The following is a 12,673-nucleotide window of genomic DNA, read 5'->3' as shown; positions in this document are numbered from 1 at the left end:
CGCGGTAGCGATTGGCCAGGGATGAGGCGCGCGACCGGCCATGGGCGGGGCCTGAACCGGCTATAAAAGAGGCGGGCGGTGGGGCTCGTGCTGCTTTGCAGACGCCGCCACACCAGGATCTCCCGCGCTGCCCAACCATGGTCAATCCTACCGTGTTCTTTGACATCGCCGTCGACGGCGAGCCCTTGGGCCGCGTCTCCTTCGAGGTTGGGGCGGGCGGCGGCGTGCCGGGTGGGCCTGAGCGGGCGGCGGTGGGGAGGCCGAGGGGCTGGGTGCGGGCGCCCCGCTTGAGGAACGCGGGCGGCGCGGCGCCATTTCCTGACGAGGGGCCATTTTGGGAGGCCGGGGGCGGCGGGCAGACAAAGGCGGGGCGGGCGCGGCCGCGCCCTTCCGGCCGCGCACGTGCTCGGGCCGCTAGCGGTTGGCTGCCGCGTGGGACCGCGCGGCCCTGAGGGTCGGCAACGCCTCAGACGGAAGGCGGGCGCCGGCCCCGGGCAGCCGCGACCTTCCCGGGGCCGCCCTCGAGGACTCGGAAGCCGCTTCCTTCGAGCCGACGCGGCTGCCGCACCTGAAGGCTGCCTTTTCCCGCGCCGGGCGCGCCAGGGCTGGTGGGGATAGCAGCCCATCCCTTGTCCCGGAGGACGCTTGCTAGTTCAGGATTGGGTTATAAGGGTGCGGGGTCGGCCGGCTCGAGGGCTTCCCCGGGTGTTTTAAAATCGCGAGGTTGATGTAGAAAGAGGCCCCTCCCCGCCCCCACCCCGAGCGGAAATGTGCCGGCTGCCTTCCCCCCGCTGGCGCCGAGGCCCGCCTTCCGCTGCGGTGACGGCGGGTGGGAGGCGCCCGGGCCCCTCCCGGTCGTCCCCGCGCAGAACGGTCTAGTCGAGACCGGCAGCGCGGCAGGCCTTCTCCAGTGGTTTCCTAATTAGTTCAGGCGTGTTATGGGTACTTCTTAATCAGTTTGTAATCACAGCAGGGTAGCTAAGTAACTCGGCGGGCTCTTCAAACGGTAAATGGGATTCCGTTTCAGTTAACCCAGCATGGTAGGTCTTGGGGTGTAGCCCTAAGTGGTTTTATCCTGTTTTAACACTTCTCAAAGAGCCGCCAGTGATCAGGTTGTAGGATCTTAGTCCAAGCTTAGATAGCCCCCCATGAAGATAAGTCTGTAGCCCACTCTCACTGTAGTCAGGGCTAAGAATTGATAAGGGCCCATGTCGAAACTTGCCCTGACATAAAAAAACTCTCTGGAGAAATATTACATCCAATAGATGTGTACTCCACCTTTATCTGAAGTCAGCTGATAATTGGCCAGGGGCCACGTGGAAACTTGGCCTGAGCCTAACCCTTTGTAGCTTGTGTGTCTCAGGTTAGCCAGAGGGCTTAATGGAAATGAGATAGGCGCTCTGACAGATCCCTTGGTGAGAATGGAGGTGGAACTGCCACTGCGAGCTTTAACTTTTAGTAAGGGTCTAAAAGGGAAACGAGTTAGTACAAGGGTTGGAGACACGTTAATACTTAAAAGAGACCGTATATTTTATATACAGTACTTAGAAGCTAAATAAGTCTTCTAAGAAACAGCCAGGGATTTCAGTAGGTGATTTAAGTCACAGGTCTGTGGAATAGTTCATTAAGTACTTTAAACTGTTTTTATGCAAGGGCTTGCGTTTTCTATGGTATTTAAGCTTTTTTAGCCAAAATGTTTGATATATGCAGGAAAGGTTCGAAGCAGTTGTACTAGAAACCAATCTTTATTTTTTACCCCACTACTAGGTAAGGGACCTGGAAACCAAGAAGTGACTGCTCATCCAATCCATAAAGCTATGTTAACAGATTGGAGGTAGTAGCATTTTCATTACCAGTGACTAAAATTACAGCTATTTACTCCCTGATCGTGCAGGAGTACTTCCTATTCTTGAAAGTTCTTGTCTTTAGGTTCAAGTTGAAGTTGGGGGAGGTGATGTTTAGAGACCATATATTTGTTTAGAAGTAGGTGTGATACACATACAAGTTTTAAGTCACTTTTTAGAAGCCTCACACTATTTGAGTCATTCCTGGTTCTGGATTTTTGGCATGTCTTTGGGTGTCATGTTGCTAACCCAACCCCGCAGGACCTTAAGGCTGTCAGGAGCAGTTCTTATTTGGGATTCAAAGTAATTACTGAAGAAGCATTCTCTTCTAGTGAGAAAATGAATTTATGATTCAGAAGCCCCTAAAGACAAGCCCCTAAAGCAACAAAATAAGCAGATGTTTTTCATTAACTGTCATTTTCTCTTACAGCTGTTTGCAGACAAAGTTCCAAAGACAGCAGGTTAGTTTTATTTATTTTTTAAATGTTTAACAAAGGCATTCTGATTTTTAACTGTTGTGTCTATATACAATATACACTTTATTTTAACAGAAAACTTTCGTGCTCTGAGCACTGGGGAGAAAGGCTTTGGTTATAAAGGTTCCTGCTTTCACAGAATAATTCCGGGATTTATGTGCCAGGTATGAAATGTACTGATACTGATTTGGGTTCTCTTAATTTGGGATTGAGCCAGAGCACTTCAGAATGTGCACATATGGTCTGTCTGCATTGGTGGTGCCAGTCTACTTTTATACTTTGTTTTCTGTTATATTTGTCTATTTGACAATTTGCACTGATACCATGCCATCTAAATTGAAGTTTGAACCTTGCAGACTTGGCATGTTTTCCAATTGTGTTGCCAAAAGTGACAGGTTCTCTTATGTTCACAGGGTGGTGACTTCACACGCCATAATGGCACTGGTGGCAAGTCCATCTATGGGGAGAAATTTGATGATGAGAATTTCCTCCTGAAGCATACGGGTCCTGGCATCTTGTCCATGGCAAATGCTGGCCCCAACACAAACGGTTCCCAGTTTTTCATCTGCACTGCCAAGACTGAGTGGTAAGAGCAGAACATAGCAAAGGCAACCTTTCCCTGCTGTTTCCTGCTCTAAAGTAGTAGAAGGGCATGAATAGTCATACATTTAGATAGTGAGCTATAGAAAGTGAGATACTCTAATAGCAAAACAGGGCATTTGTTGAGTAGTTGAATTTGAGTGGTGCTTTCATCTAATTAGCATGTGATTTGTTGGCTCTTTTTTAGGGGTACATTCTAAAATTAGGATTCTTAACAGTGATTACAGACTCTTGGAGACCACCTTTTTTAGACTGGCTTAAAGTAATCTGGTGTTGACACTTTTTTTTTTTTAGGTAAAAGGATAAAATGTTTCCAGTATTTTACTAGTCGACATTAGCTAGTACTAAAAGCTGGATAAACCACTCTTCTGGTCTTCTCTTACTTGGGTATGCTATATTGATTTGTGGGACACTGTTCTTATCTCAATGCACAATGCAGGCTGCTTATTTCTCTCATTTCCTTACTACCTGCAGGTCGCAGGTAGCAATGTTTATTCTTCTGTTTCCAGGTTGGATGGCAAGCATGTGGTCTTTGGCAAGGTGAAAGAGGGCATGAATATTGTGGAAGCCATGGAGCGCTTTGGGTCCAGGAATGGCAAGACCAGCAAGAAGATCACCATTGCTGACTGTGGACAAATCTAATAATAAATTTGACTTGTGTTTTATCTTAACCACCAGACCATTCCTTCTGTAGCTCAGGAGAGCAGCACCCCTTCATCCCCATCTGCTCAAAATATACTATAATCTTTGTGCTCTCATTGCACTTCTTTGGGTTCCATATTTTCCTTATTCCCCTCCAAGTTTAGCTGAATTGCAAAGTTAAGTTTATGGTTATGAAATAAAAACTAAACAACCGTTGTCTGTCCTTGTTTGGGTTAGGGTATTGATGTAGATTTCATTTTAAGCAGCAACTCTTACTTCTAAGGCAACAGTTGATGTGTTTAAAAGAGTATCATTTTTTGCTTCCCTGATCCAAGAATTAAGTGTTGCTGATTGAGTATCCCAGGGGCAAGCTGTGAGTGGAATACTGAAGATGTAGGCTCAGGCAGGGAAAAAACAAGGTGGAACTTCAAGATTGTGACCAGGTTGGAGCAGTACTCCTTTAAGGGTGACAGTGGAAAATTCTCACTTGGCACATTTAACTATAACAAATTGAAAAAAATAGCTAATTTTAACAAAGCTTAATTTGAGCATATTATGTGGTGGCCCTCCTTGAGGGAAATATGTCAAGCTTTAGGGGGAGGGTCTTTGGACCCTGTTCTCGGGATATCTAGCTGTTTGAGAATGTAAATGCAGAGTACAGGGTTTATGACAGCTGAATTGTGAAGTTCAGTCTGCTAGAGAAAGGCAGGCAGACCTGGTGTGGTGCAGTCTACCTGCAGAAGGCATCTGGCTCTGCCTTGCCCCAGACCAGCTGGTGACCAGGTAACCGTCTTTTAAGATTATGGAACTGCTCCCTGGCTAGTTGTACAGGCCCTCATGGTCATTTGAGGTCTTGCACTCATTCCATAGTGCAGACCTGGTAGTCTGAGCCATAATCTGGTCCAGATGAGGCCTTTATATTCATGAACATGGTTTCCTTTAAGATCAAGAACTCCCGTTGGGGGGTCCTCCCCAGTTGCATACTCATTATCCCTCACCAGAGACCCATGATTTTTTTTTTTAAATTAATCACCTGTGTGTCCCTAAAAACATACTGTTAGTTTTGAAAAAGCAAGTTTAAACCTAGTGTAAAGAAAAAGTGGCTGCTACATGATGAAGGCCTCCAGGACAAGGCGAGGTGAGCAGAATCGATTACAGTGTGGCCTCAGCTTCCCTGAGCAGAAGAGCCGCTGCTTCCAGAGAAGTCGGCCAGCCATGCATCCAATAAGGTAGGGCTCACCCAGTTCCTTTAGCACACGTCAGAAAATAAGCAAAATCCATACAGCCTGAAGTGCATGGTCCTTATTCAGATTTCCCCCACTGGTTCTGGAGGTTTTAATTTTGGCTGCGTTGGTTCTTGTGGGGTGCACAGGCTTCTCATTGCGGTGGCTTCTCTTGTTGAGGAGCACGGGCTCTAGGCTCACGGGCTCTAGAGTGTAGGCTCAGTAGTTGTGGCGCACGGGCTTAGTTGCTCCGTGGCATGTGGGATCTTACCGGACCAGGGCTTGAACCCGTGGTCCCCTGCATTGGCAGGCAGATTTTTAACCACTGTGCTACCAGGGAAGTCCCTAGTGGTTTTTAAAATAAGCTTTATTAAGGTATAATTTACATACAATGTATTTAATAACGCTCTCCTGCCCACACACCCCACTGCCCCCAAAGATCCAACCTCGGTTCACACACTATTTGTTAGGTGTCTTTTGTGTCTTTCAATCTAGAACAGCCCTTCTACTTTTTTTTAACATATTGTAATTTCTATTTATTAATGTTTAAAAAAAGGCCTATTGAGATAATTTATACACCATAAAATTCACCCATTTTAAGAGTACAATAATTTTAGTGAATTTACTGAGTTGTGCAACCATCACCATAATCCACCACACCAGGAAGACCCTGTGCCCATTTGCAGTCCCTCCTGCTTTCACTCCCAGTCCCTGGCAACTACAGGTTGGCCTTCTGTCTCTAGATTTACCTTTTCTGGACATTTCATACAAATTGAGTCCTATAACTGTGTGGTCTTGGCCTCCTGCTTTTTTTTTTTTTTGACATCAACTCCCTAAACAGGGCATTGACTTTGTCGAATGTCCCTGATTTTGGAGCTGCCTAAGGTCTCCATTTCGTGATACTTGCTTGTTCTCTCTGGCTCTTGTATTTTCTGTAAACTGGAAATTAGGCAGAGAAGCTCGAATGGACACACATTCAGCATTTTATGCAGGAAGGCGTTGTAGGTGATGCTATATGCACTTAATCCTGCCTTTTGTCAGCATATGATCTCAGACTGACTCAACAGGTCAGACTGCTCCACTGGAAAGGTACTTTGTATTCTTTCTGCTGAGGCGGTAAACTGTGGGATGATACTTTGCCTCTGTGTGAAGACCCTGCTCCCAGACCTTTCACCTGATTTTCTTTTAGCATCAATTAATGATCTTCACCTGAATCAATTTCTAAAAAAATTATTTTGGCCATGCCACGTGGCTTACAGGATCCAAGTTCCGTGATCAAGGACTGAACCCATGAGTGAGGAGTCCTAACCACTGGACCACCAGGGAATTCCCGAGTCAATTACTCTGTAGTTGCAAAAACGAGTAATCTAATCTCTCTCTCCCTCCTCCTACCACTATGGACTCATGGATTTTCACTAAACATGTTCCAAACAATTGCACTCATTATTTTAAATATTTATTTATTTGGCTGTGCCGAGTCTTAGTTGCAGCATGTGGGATCTAACTCCCTGACCAGGTATCGAACCCTGGCCCCCTCGCATTGGGAGCTCAGAGTCTTAACCACTGGACCACCAGGGAAGTCCCTGCAGTCATTGTTTTTGATGCTCAAATCATCCCAAATTTGGCTAGTACAAGCCCCTCTAAGTTGACTTCTGTGGCTCTTTGACATGATTCCAGTAGCCTTTAAGCCCTTCTGAAATTCATGCTTCCCTTCCATTATACAGCAGTTGGAGGTCTCGGAAGTGCCAGGGATATTCAAATTTTTCAGCAACCCAAAACCAAACCCTTCACGTTAATATGTAAAATGGAGTTTAGACTTACATAATTATGAGTTTTTCACATACACTAACATCTGGCCAGACATATGGAAGTCAGTGGGGCAGTCTCAGGCATTATAATATGTCCAGCATTGCCCCCATCCACCCACGGTCAGAGGCCCACAAATTTCCAAAGTGCCTTCTGGCTAAAAGTCACTGACATAAAGAGATAGGATACAGCTGTTAAAAGAACAAAGTAGGGACTTCCCTGGTGGCGCAGTGGGAAGAAATTAAGAAATGAGTTGCTAGGCTTCCCTGGTGGCGCAGTGGTTGGGAGTCCACCTGCCGATGCAGGGGGCACGGGTTCATGCCCCGATCCGGGAGGATCCCACGTGCCGCGGAGCGGCTGGGCCCGTGCGTCCGGAGCCTGTGCTCCGCGGCAGAAGAGGCCGCGGCAGTGAGAGGCCTGCGTACCGCAAAAAAAAAAAAAAAAGAAAGAAAAAAAAAGAAAGAAAAAGAAATGAGTTGCTGAGGCAGCTATAAAACATCTGGCAGAAGGCAGTTAGTATTATGCATTATATGAAAGACAACTCAGACATGAAGGAGACATGGCCTTACAAGAAAACAACATACAAATCGGAGAGTCTTTTCTAAGGAAAAATAATATGCTTATGATATATATGTGTCAGAATTATTTTTTAAATATTTAGTTATTTATTTAGGCTGTGCTGGGTCTTAGTTGCAGCACTCGGGATCTTAGTTGAAGCATGGGGACTTCTTAGTTGCAGCATTCGAACTCAGTTGCAGCATGCATGTGGGATCTAGTTCCCAGACCAGGGATCAAACCTGGACACCCCCTCACAACTACTGAGCCTGCGAGCCACAACTACTGAAGTCCATGAGCCTAGAGCCTGTGCTCTGCAACAAGAGAAGCCACGGCAATGAGAAAACCACACACCGCAACGAAGAGTGGCTCCCACTCACCGCAGCTATAGAAAGCCTGCGCACAGCAACGAAGACCCAATGCAGCCAAAAACAAATAAATAAATTTAAAAGAACAAGGTAGTGCATCTCCAAAATAGCCTCAGCCAGACTTTTATGTGAAAACAACAAAGAGCAGTAGAACACAATATAACACGCTACAGTTTTTGTAAAAAGCAGAATGAAGTGTATGTTTGTGCTTGTACATACCCTTGGGAAGATACAGAGAAATGTTTCCCAGTGGGTGTCTCTGGGTAGAGGGGTGAAGGCCTGTGGGCAGAGAGGACTTTGTCACCACACATCCCTTTTACCTGTATTAAATATTTCAAATTTCAAAAACATACATTCTAAAATGAGTCAATAGTACAGTTGGTCCTCCATATCCACAGGTTCTGCCTCCACAGATTCAGCCAACTATGGATCAAAAATACTGGGGAAGGGCTTCCCTGGTGGCGCAGTGGTTGAGAGTCCGCCTGTTGATACAGCGGACACGGGTTCATTCCCCGGTCTGGGAGGATCCCACATGCCACGGAGCGCCTGGGCCCGTGAGCCATGGCTGCTGAGCCTGCACGTCCGGAGCCTGGGCTCCGCAATGGGGGAGGCCACAACAGTGAGAGGCCCGCATACAGCAAAAAAAAAAGAAAAGAAAAGAAAAATACTGGGGAAAAAAATTCCAGAAATTTCCAGAAAGCAAAACTTGAATTTGCCATGCACTGGCAACTATTCACACAGCATTTACATTGTTTCTGCAACTATATACATAGCATTTACATTGTATTATGTATCATAAGTAATCTAGAGATGAGTTAAACTATCTGGGAGTATGTTCCAATGTTGTGTGCAAATGCTACACCATTTTGTATAAAGGACTTGAGCACCCTGCAGATTTGGGTATCCAAGCGGTCCTGGAATAAATCCCCCATGGATTCTGAGGGATGACTGTATTTGACTCACTTCAAAATGCTTAATATAAGAAAGATATTATTGGGACTTCCCTGGTGGTCCAGTGGTTAAGACTCCATGTTCCCAATGCAGGGTGCGTGGGTTTGATCCCTGGTCAGGGAACCAAGATCCCGCATGCTGCATGGTACGGCCAAAAAAACTGAATAAATAAAATAAAACAATTTACTTTATTTATTTATTTAATTTTTTTGCGGTACGCGGGCCTCTCACTGTTGTGGCCTCTCCCTTCGCGGAGCACAGGCTCCAGACATGCAGGCCCAGCGGCCATGGCTCACGGGCCCAGCCGCTCTGCGGCATGTGGGATCTTCCCGGACCGGGGCACAAACCTACATCCCCTGCATCAGCAGGCGGGCTCACAACCACTGCACCACCAGGCAAGCCCCAAACAATTTACTTTCAAAGAAAAAGGATATTACCTAAGTGTCCATCGACAGATTAATATATAAAGAAGTGGTATATATACACAGTGGAATACTGCTCAGCCATAAAAAATAATGAAATAATGCCATTTGCAGCAACATGGATGGACCTAGAGATTATCATACTGAGTGAAGTAAGTCAGACAGAGAAAGACAGATATCACTTATATGTAGAATGTAAAAAATGATACAAATGAACTTATTTACAAAACAGAAATAGATTCACAGATATGGAAAACAAACTTCTGGTTACCAAAGGGGAAAGGGTGGGAGAGGTATAAATTAGGAGTTTGGGACTGTAATATACACATTACTATATATGGAGTAGATAACCAACAAGGACTTATTGTTTTCAATATCTTGTAATGACCTATAATGGAAAAGAATCTAAAAAAAATATATATATATGATAATCTCTTTGCTGTAAACCTGAAACTGACACAAAATTGTAAATCAACAATATTTCAATAAAAATTTAAAATATAAAATTTAGTAGAGAATAACAAAATACAATAAAAAATATATTGCTCAAAAAATTAGACTTTCTAAAACAAAAGCTAGAAATCATTCCTGATTATATGGGTAAAATAAGACATACTTTTTTTTTTTGGCAGCGTAGCGTGGCTTGCAGGATTCAGATTGAACACACGCCCCTTGCAGTAGAAGCGCAGAGTCCTAACCACTGGACTGCCAGGCAATTTCCTTCATTTACCTTCTTGTTCATGTTGGTCAACCTTTCAATCAGATGTTAAGTTGTCTGCAGAGGGGTGACTGTCCACCCATTTATACAGCAGAAGTCTCTCTTGGCAGTCAGGACTGAAGGTGATGAATTGAAAAGTATTGGTTAAAAATAATTTTGGGGACTTCCCTGGTGGGGAAGACTCTGTGGGTAAGACTCTGTGCCCCCCATGCAGGGGGCCCAGTTTTGATCCCTGGTCTGGGAACTAGATCCTGCATGCATGCTGCAACTGAGTTCGCATGCTGTAACTAAGAAGTCCCCATGCTTCAGCTAAGATCCCGAGTGCTACAACTAAGACCTGGCACGGCCAAAATAAATAAATAAATAAATAAAAATATAAATAAGTAAAAATAAATATTTAAAAATAAATATTAAAAAATAATTCTGACACATATATATCTTAAGCATATTATTTTCCCTTAGAAAAGACTATCTGATTTGTCTATTGTTTTCTTTTAAGGCCATGTCTTCTTCATGTCTGGGAATGTCTTTCATACAATGCAGAATACTAACTACCTTCTGCCAGATGTTTTATAGCTGCCTCAGCAACTCATTTCTTAAAAAGGAATTTGTGGGCTTCCCTGGTGGTGCAGTGGTTAAGAATCTGCCTGCCAATGCAGGGGACATAGCTTCAAGCCCTGGTCCGGGAAGATCCCACATGCTGCGGAGCTACTAAGCCCGTGAGCCACAACTACTGAGCCTCCCTCTGATGAAACATTTTGGACATGAATTGGGCCCCTGAAATCCCACACTAGTTGGTGGGGCGGTATTGCTAGTGCTAGAAGCACATAGGATTCAAGGGAGACCCGTTCTGAAACCTCAGCTTACCTGGGTTTGCCACCTACATCTACTTAGAGCTGGAGAAGTTGCTGGCCGCTTACTGTGACTCTGCTGCCACACTGGGCCCCAACCCACCCCTCACCACCCCCTCGAGTCCATCAGGCGTTCCTGGCCATTTCCAGCGCTGGCCTGGGGCGCCCCCAGTCTGGACGGGCCTGATACCAGTGGTGTTTTGGGAGGAGAGCAAAGGTGGGTGATTGGGGACCTCTGTTCTGGGCCCCAAATGGAAGGAGGAGGGCCAAGGACTGGCCCTGGGGGCTCAGATCCAGGTGACCCTGCAACCCAAGAATGGGGCTGCACCAGGGGTCCAGAAACCAGCCCCAGTGATGGTTAGTGATATGAAAGAATGAAGGATCAGTCTCACTGCGTAAGAGCCAACTGCACTCAGTACGTGAACAGCTTCAGTTTGTTACTTCCCATGATGCACATGAAACACGTCGAGAGGAAGTGGTGCACATATACAGGTCACAGGACTAACTTCTGTTTATGTACCCGCAGATATTAAAGTTTGACATTTTATGGAAGGAACGCTGCTCGCCACTCCTGCGGAGGACTGGCTGGAAGAGTCAGAGGCAGCAGAGGAAGCAAATGTGCTGGAGAGGCTGGTGTCGAAAGCCCTCTCGTTGTACATTTGTTTGGGTTAATAAATATTAGAAAATCCTGACTGCAGGAAAACCCACAGCTGGAGCTGTGAAATCTGCACAGGGTTTTGATGCTACGCCTGCTCCGGAACCAGCTCCCCGTGACAGCAAGAGTGCTTTCCCACAGCACAGCCTCTGGTATCGACTGGGAGGAAGCTGAGCACCAGGTGTGCTGGTGCTCAGCCGCCTTGCAGAGGATGGATCAGTGACCTTGCAGAGGACAGATCAATAACCTTACGGAATTCAGAAGAACAGATCAATGACCTTGTAGAGGACAGATCGATGACCTTGTAGAAAGGTGGATACATGTGAGTGACCATCTCAGGCTGGGCTTGAGAGACAGGAAGTTTTTTCTCCTCTTCACACCTAAGGAAGGATGAGGGATAGGGAAGACAGGAACTGACTGGGGTTTATTCCAACAACTTGTGAATTTTAAATGGCTCCCTTTGCCCTCTGGCAGCAAACTTTTAGACTAAGCCGTGACTATGGGGATCTCCTCCTGGGTCAATCAAGGCCACAGGGCCCAGGGTCCTCCCAAAGCCTTGACCACTCTGGTGGCAGCACTCCTGGTCGTGGCAAATGGTTCTAACATGCTGACTTCAAGAGGCTCTTCTGCGAGGCCCTGCCTCTTTGGCTGAGCTGGCGAAGGCCGTCCCCTTTCTCTGGAGTAGAATACGGGGTGTCTATCCACACCCGGCTCCCTTCATTCTTGGGTTGTCTATCCTTAACTCTCTTCCCCTTCACCTTGTACTCCATGTGGCCACCATGCTTTTTTTAAAAATTTAAGTATAGTTGATTTACAATGTTAATTCCTACCGTACAGCAAAGTGATGCAGTTACACATATATGCACCTTTTAAAAAACATCCTTTTCCATTATGGTTTATCATAGGATACTGAATATAGTTCTCTGTGCTATAGAGTAGGACCTTGTTGCTCATCCATTCTGTATATACCAGTTTGCATCTGCTAACCCCAAACCCCACTCCACCCCTCCGCCAACCCCCTCCCCCTTGGCAACCACAGGTCTGTTCTCTAGGTACTAGGCTCCTCTTTTTCTTTTTTTTTAAATGCATTTTGCTGAGCATTTAAAAAAAATAAATTTATTTATTTTTGGCTGCATTGGGTCTCTGTTGCTGCGCGCAGGCTTTTCTAGTTGTGGTGAGCAGGGGCTACTCTTTGTGGCGGTGCGCGGGTTTCTTATTGTGGTGGCTTCTCGTTGTGGAGCACGGGCTCTAGGCGCCCGAGCTTCAGTAGTTGTGGCTCACAGGCTCAGGAGTTGTGGCTCACGGGCTGCAGAGCACAGCCTCAGTAGTTGTGACGCATGGGCTTAGCTGCTCCGAAGATCTTCCTGGACCAGGGCTCGAACCCATGTCCCCTGCATTGGCAGGCGGATTCTTAACCACTGCGCCACCAAAGAAGCCCCACTTGGAAACTTCTGTGTCCACCTCTGTCCCCCCACTTAGGCCTCCCGAGTGGAGACAGCACTTTATTTTCTTTTTAATTAAGAAAAAATCATTAATTAATTTTGGCTGCATTAGGTCTCCAT

At 46.0% G+C, this 12,673-nt stretch overlaps 1 protein-coding gene and 1 long non-coding RNA gene across 5 annotated transcripts; one reads left to right on the top strand and one right to left on the bottom strand.

Moving 5' to 3' along the window:
* Window positions 1–81: 81 nt before the first annotated feature.
* Window positions 82–3,678, top strand: PPIA (peptidylprolyl isomerase A). Of its 4 annotated transcripts, none has more exons than XM_059074628.2 (6): window positions 90–206; window positions 1,768–1,834; window positions 2,275–2,305; window positions 2,396–2,484; window positions 2,734–2,906; window positions 3,430–3,678. In XM_059074628.2, the coding sequence occupies exons 4-6, from the start codon at window positions 2,476–2,478 to the stop codon at window positions 3,560–3,562; spliced, it is 315 nt and encodes a 104-aa protein (XP_058930611.1). In that variant the 5' UTR covers window positions 90–206; window positions 1,768–1,834; window positions 2,275–2,305; window positions 2,396–2,475; the 3' UTR covers window positions 3,563–3,678. The 4 variants fall into 4 exon arrangements, with proteins under 4 accessions (XP_058930610.1, XP_058930611.1, XP_066899116.1 ...); XM_067043014.1 differs by lacking the exon at window positions 90–206 and adding an exon at window positions 375–608; XM_059074627.2 differs by lacking the exon at window positions 1,768–1,834 and having other exon boundaries at window positions 82–206.
* A 3,994-nt stretch (window positions 3,679–7,672) lies between these two features.
* LOC136794888 (uncharacterized) lies at window positions 7,673–12,095 on the bottom strand. The gene is made up of 3 exons (XR_010842360.1): window positions 11,390–12,095; window positions 9,504–9,721; window positions 7,673–7,793 (listed from the first exon to the last, which is right to left on the bottom strand). It is a non-coding gene; the product is annotated as an uncharacterized lncRNA (long non-coding RNA).
* Between the last annotated feature and the right edge of the window lie 578 nt (window positions 12,096–12,673).

Source organism: Kogia breviceps, chromosome 9 (assembly GCF_026419965.1).
Source record: "Kogia breviceps isolate mKogBre1 chromosome 9, mKogBre1 haplotype 1, whole genome shotgun sequence".
NCBI classification, from domain to species: Eukaryota; Metazoa; Chordata; class Mammalia; order Artiodactyla; family Physeteridae; genus Kogia; species Kogia breviceps.
Note: the sequence above shows the minus strand (reverse complement) of the source record. Positions and strands in the feature narration are given on the sequence as shown.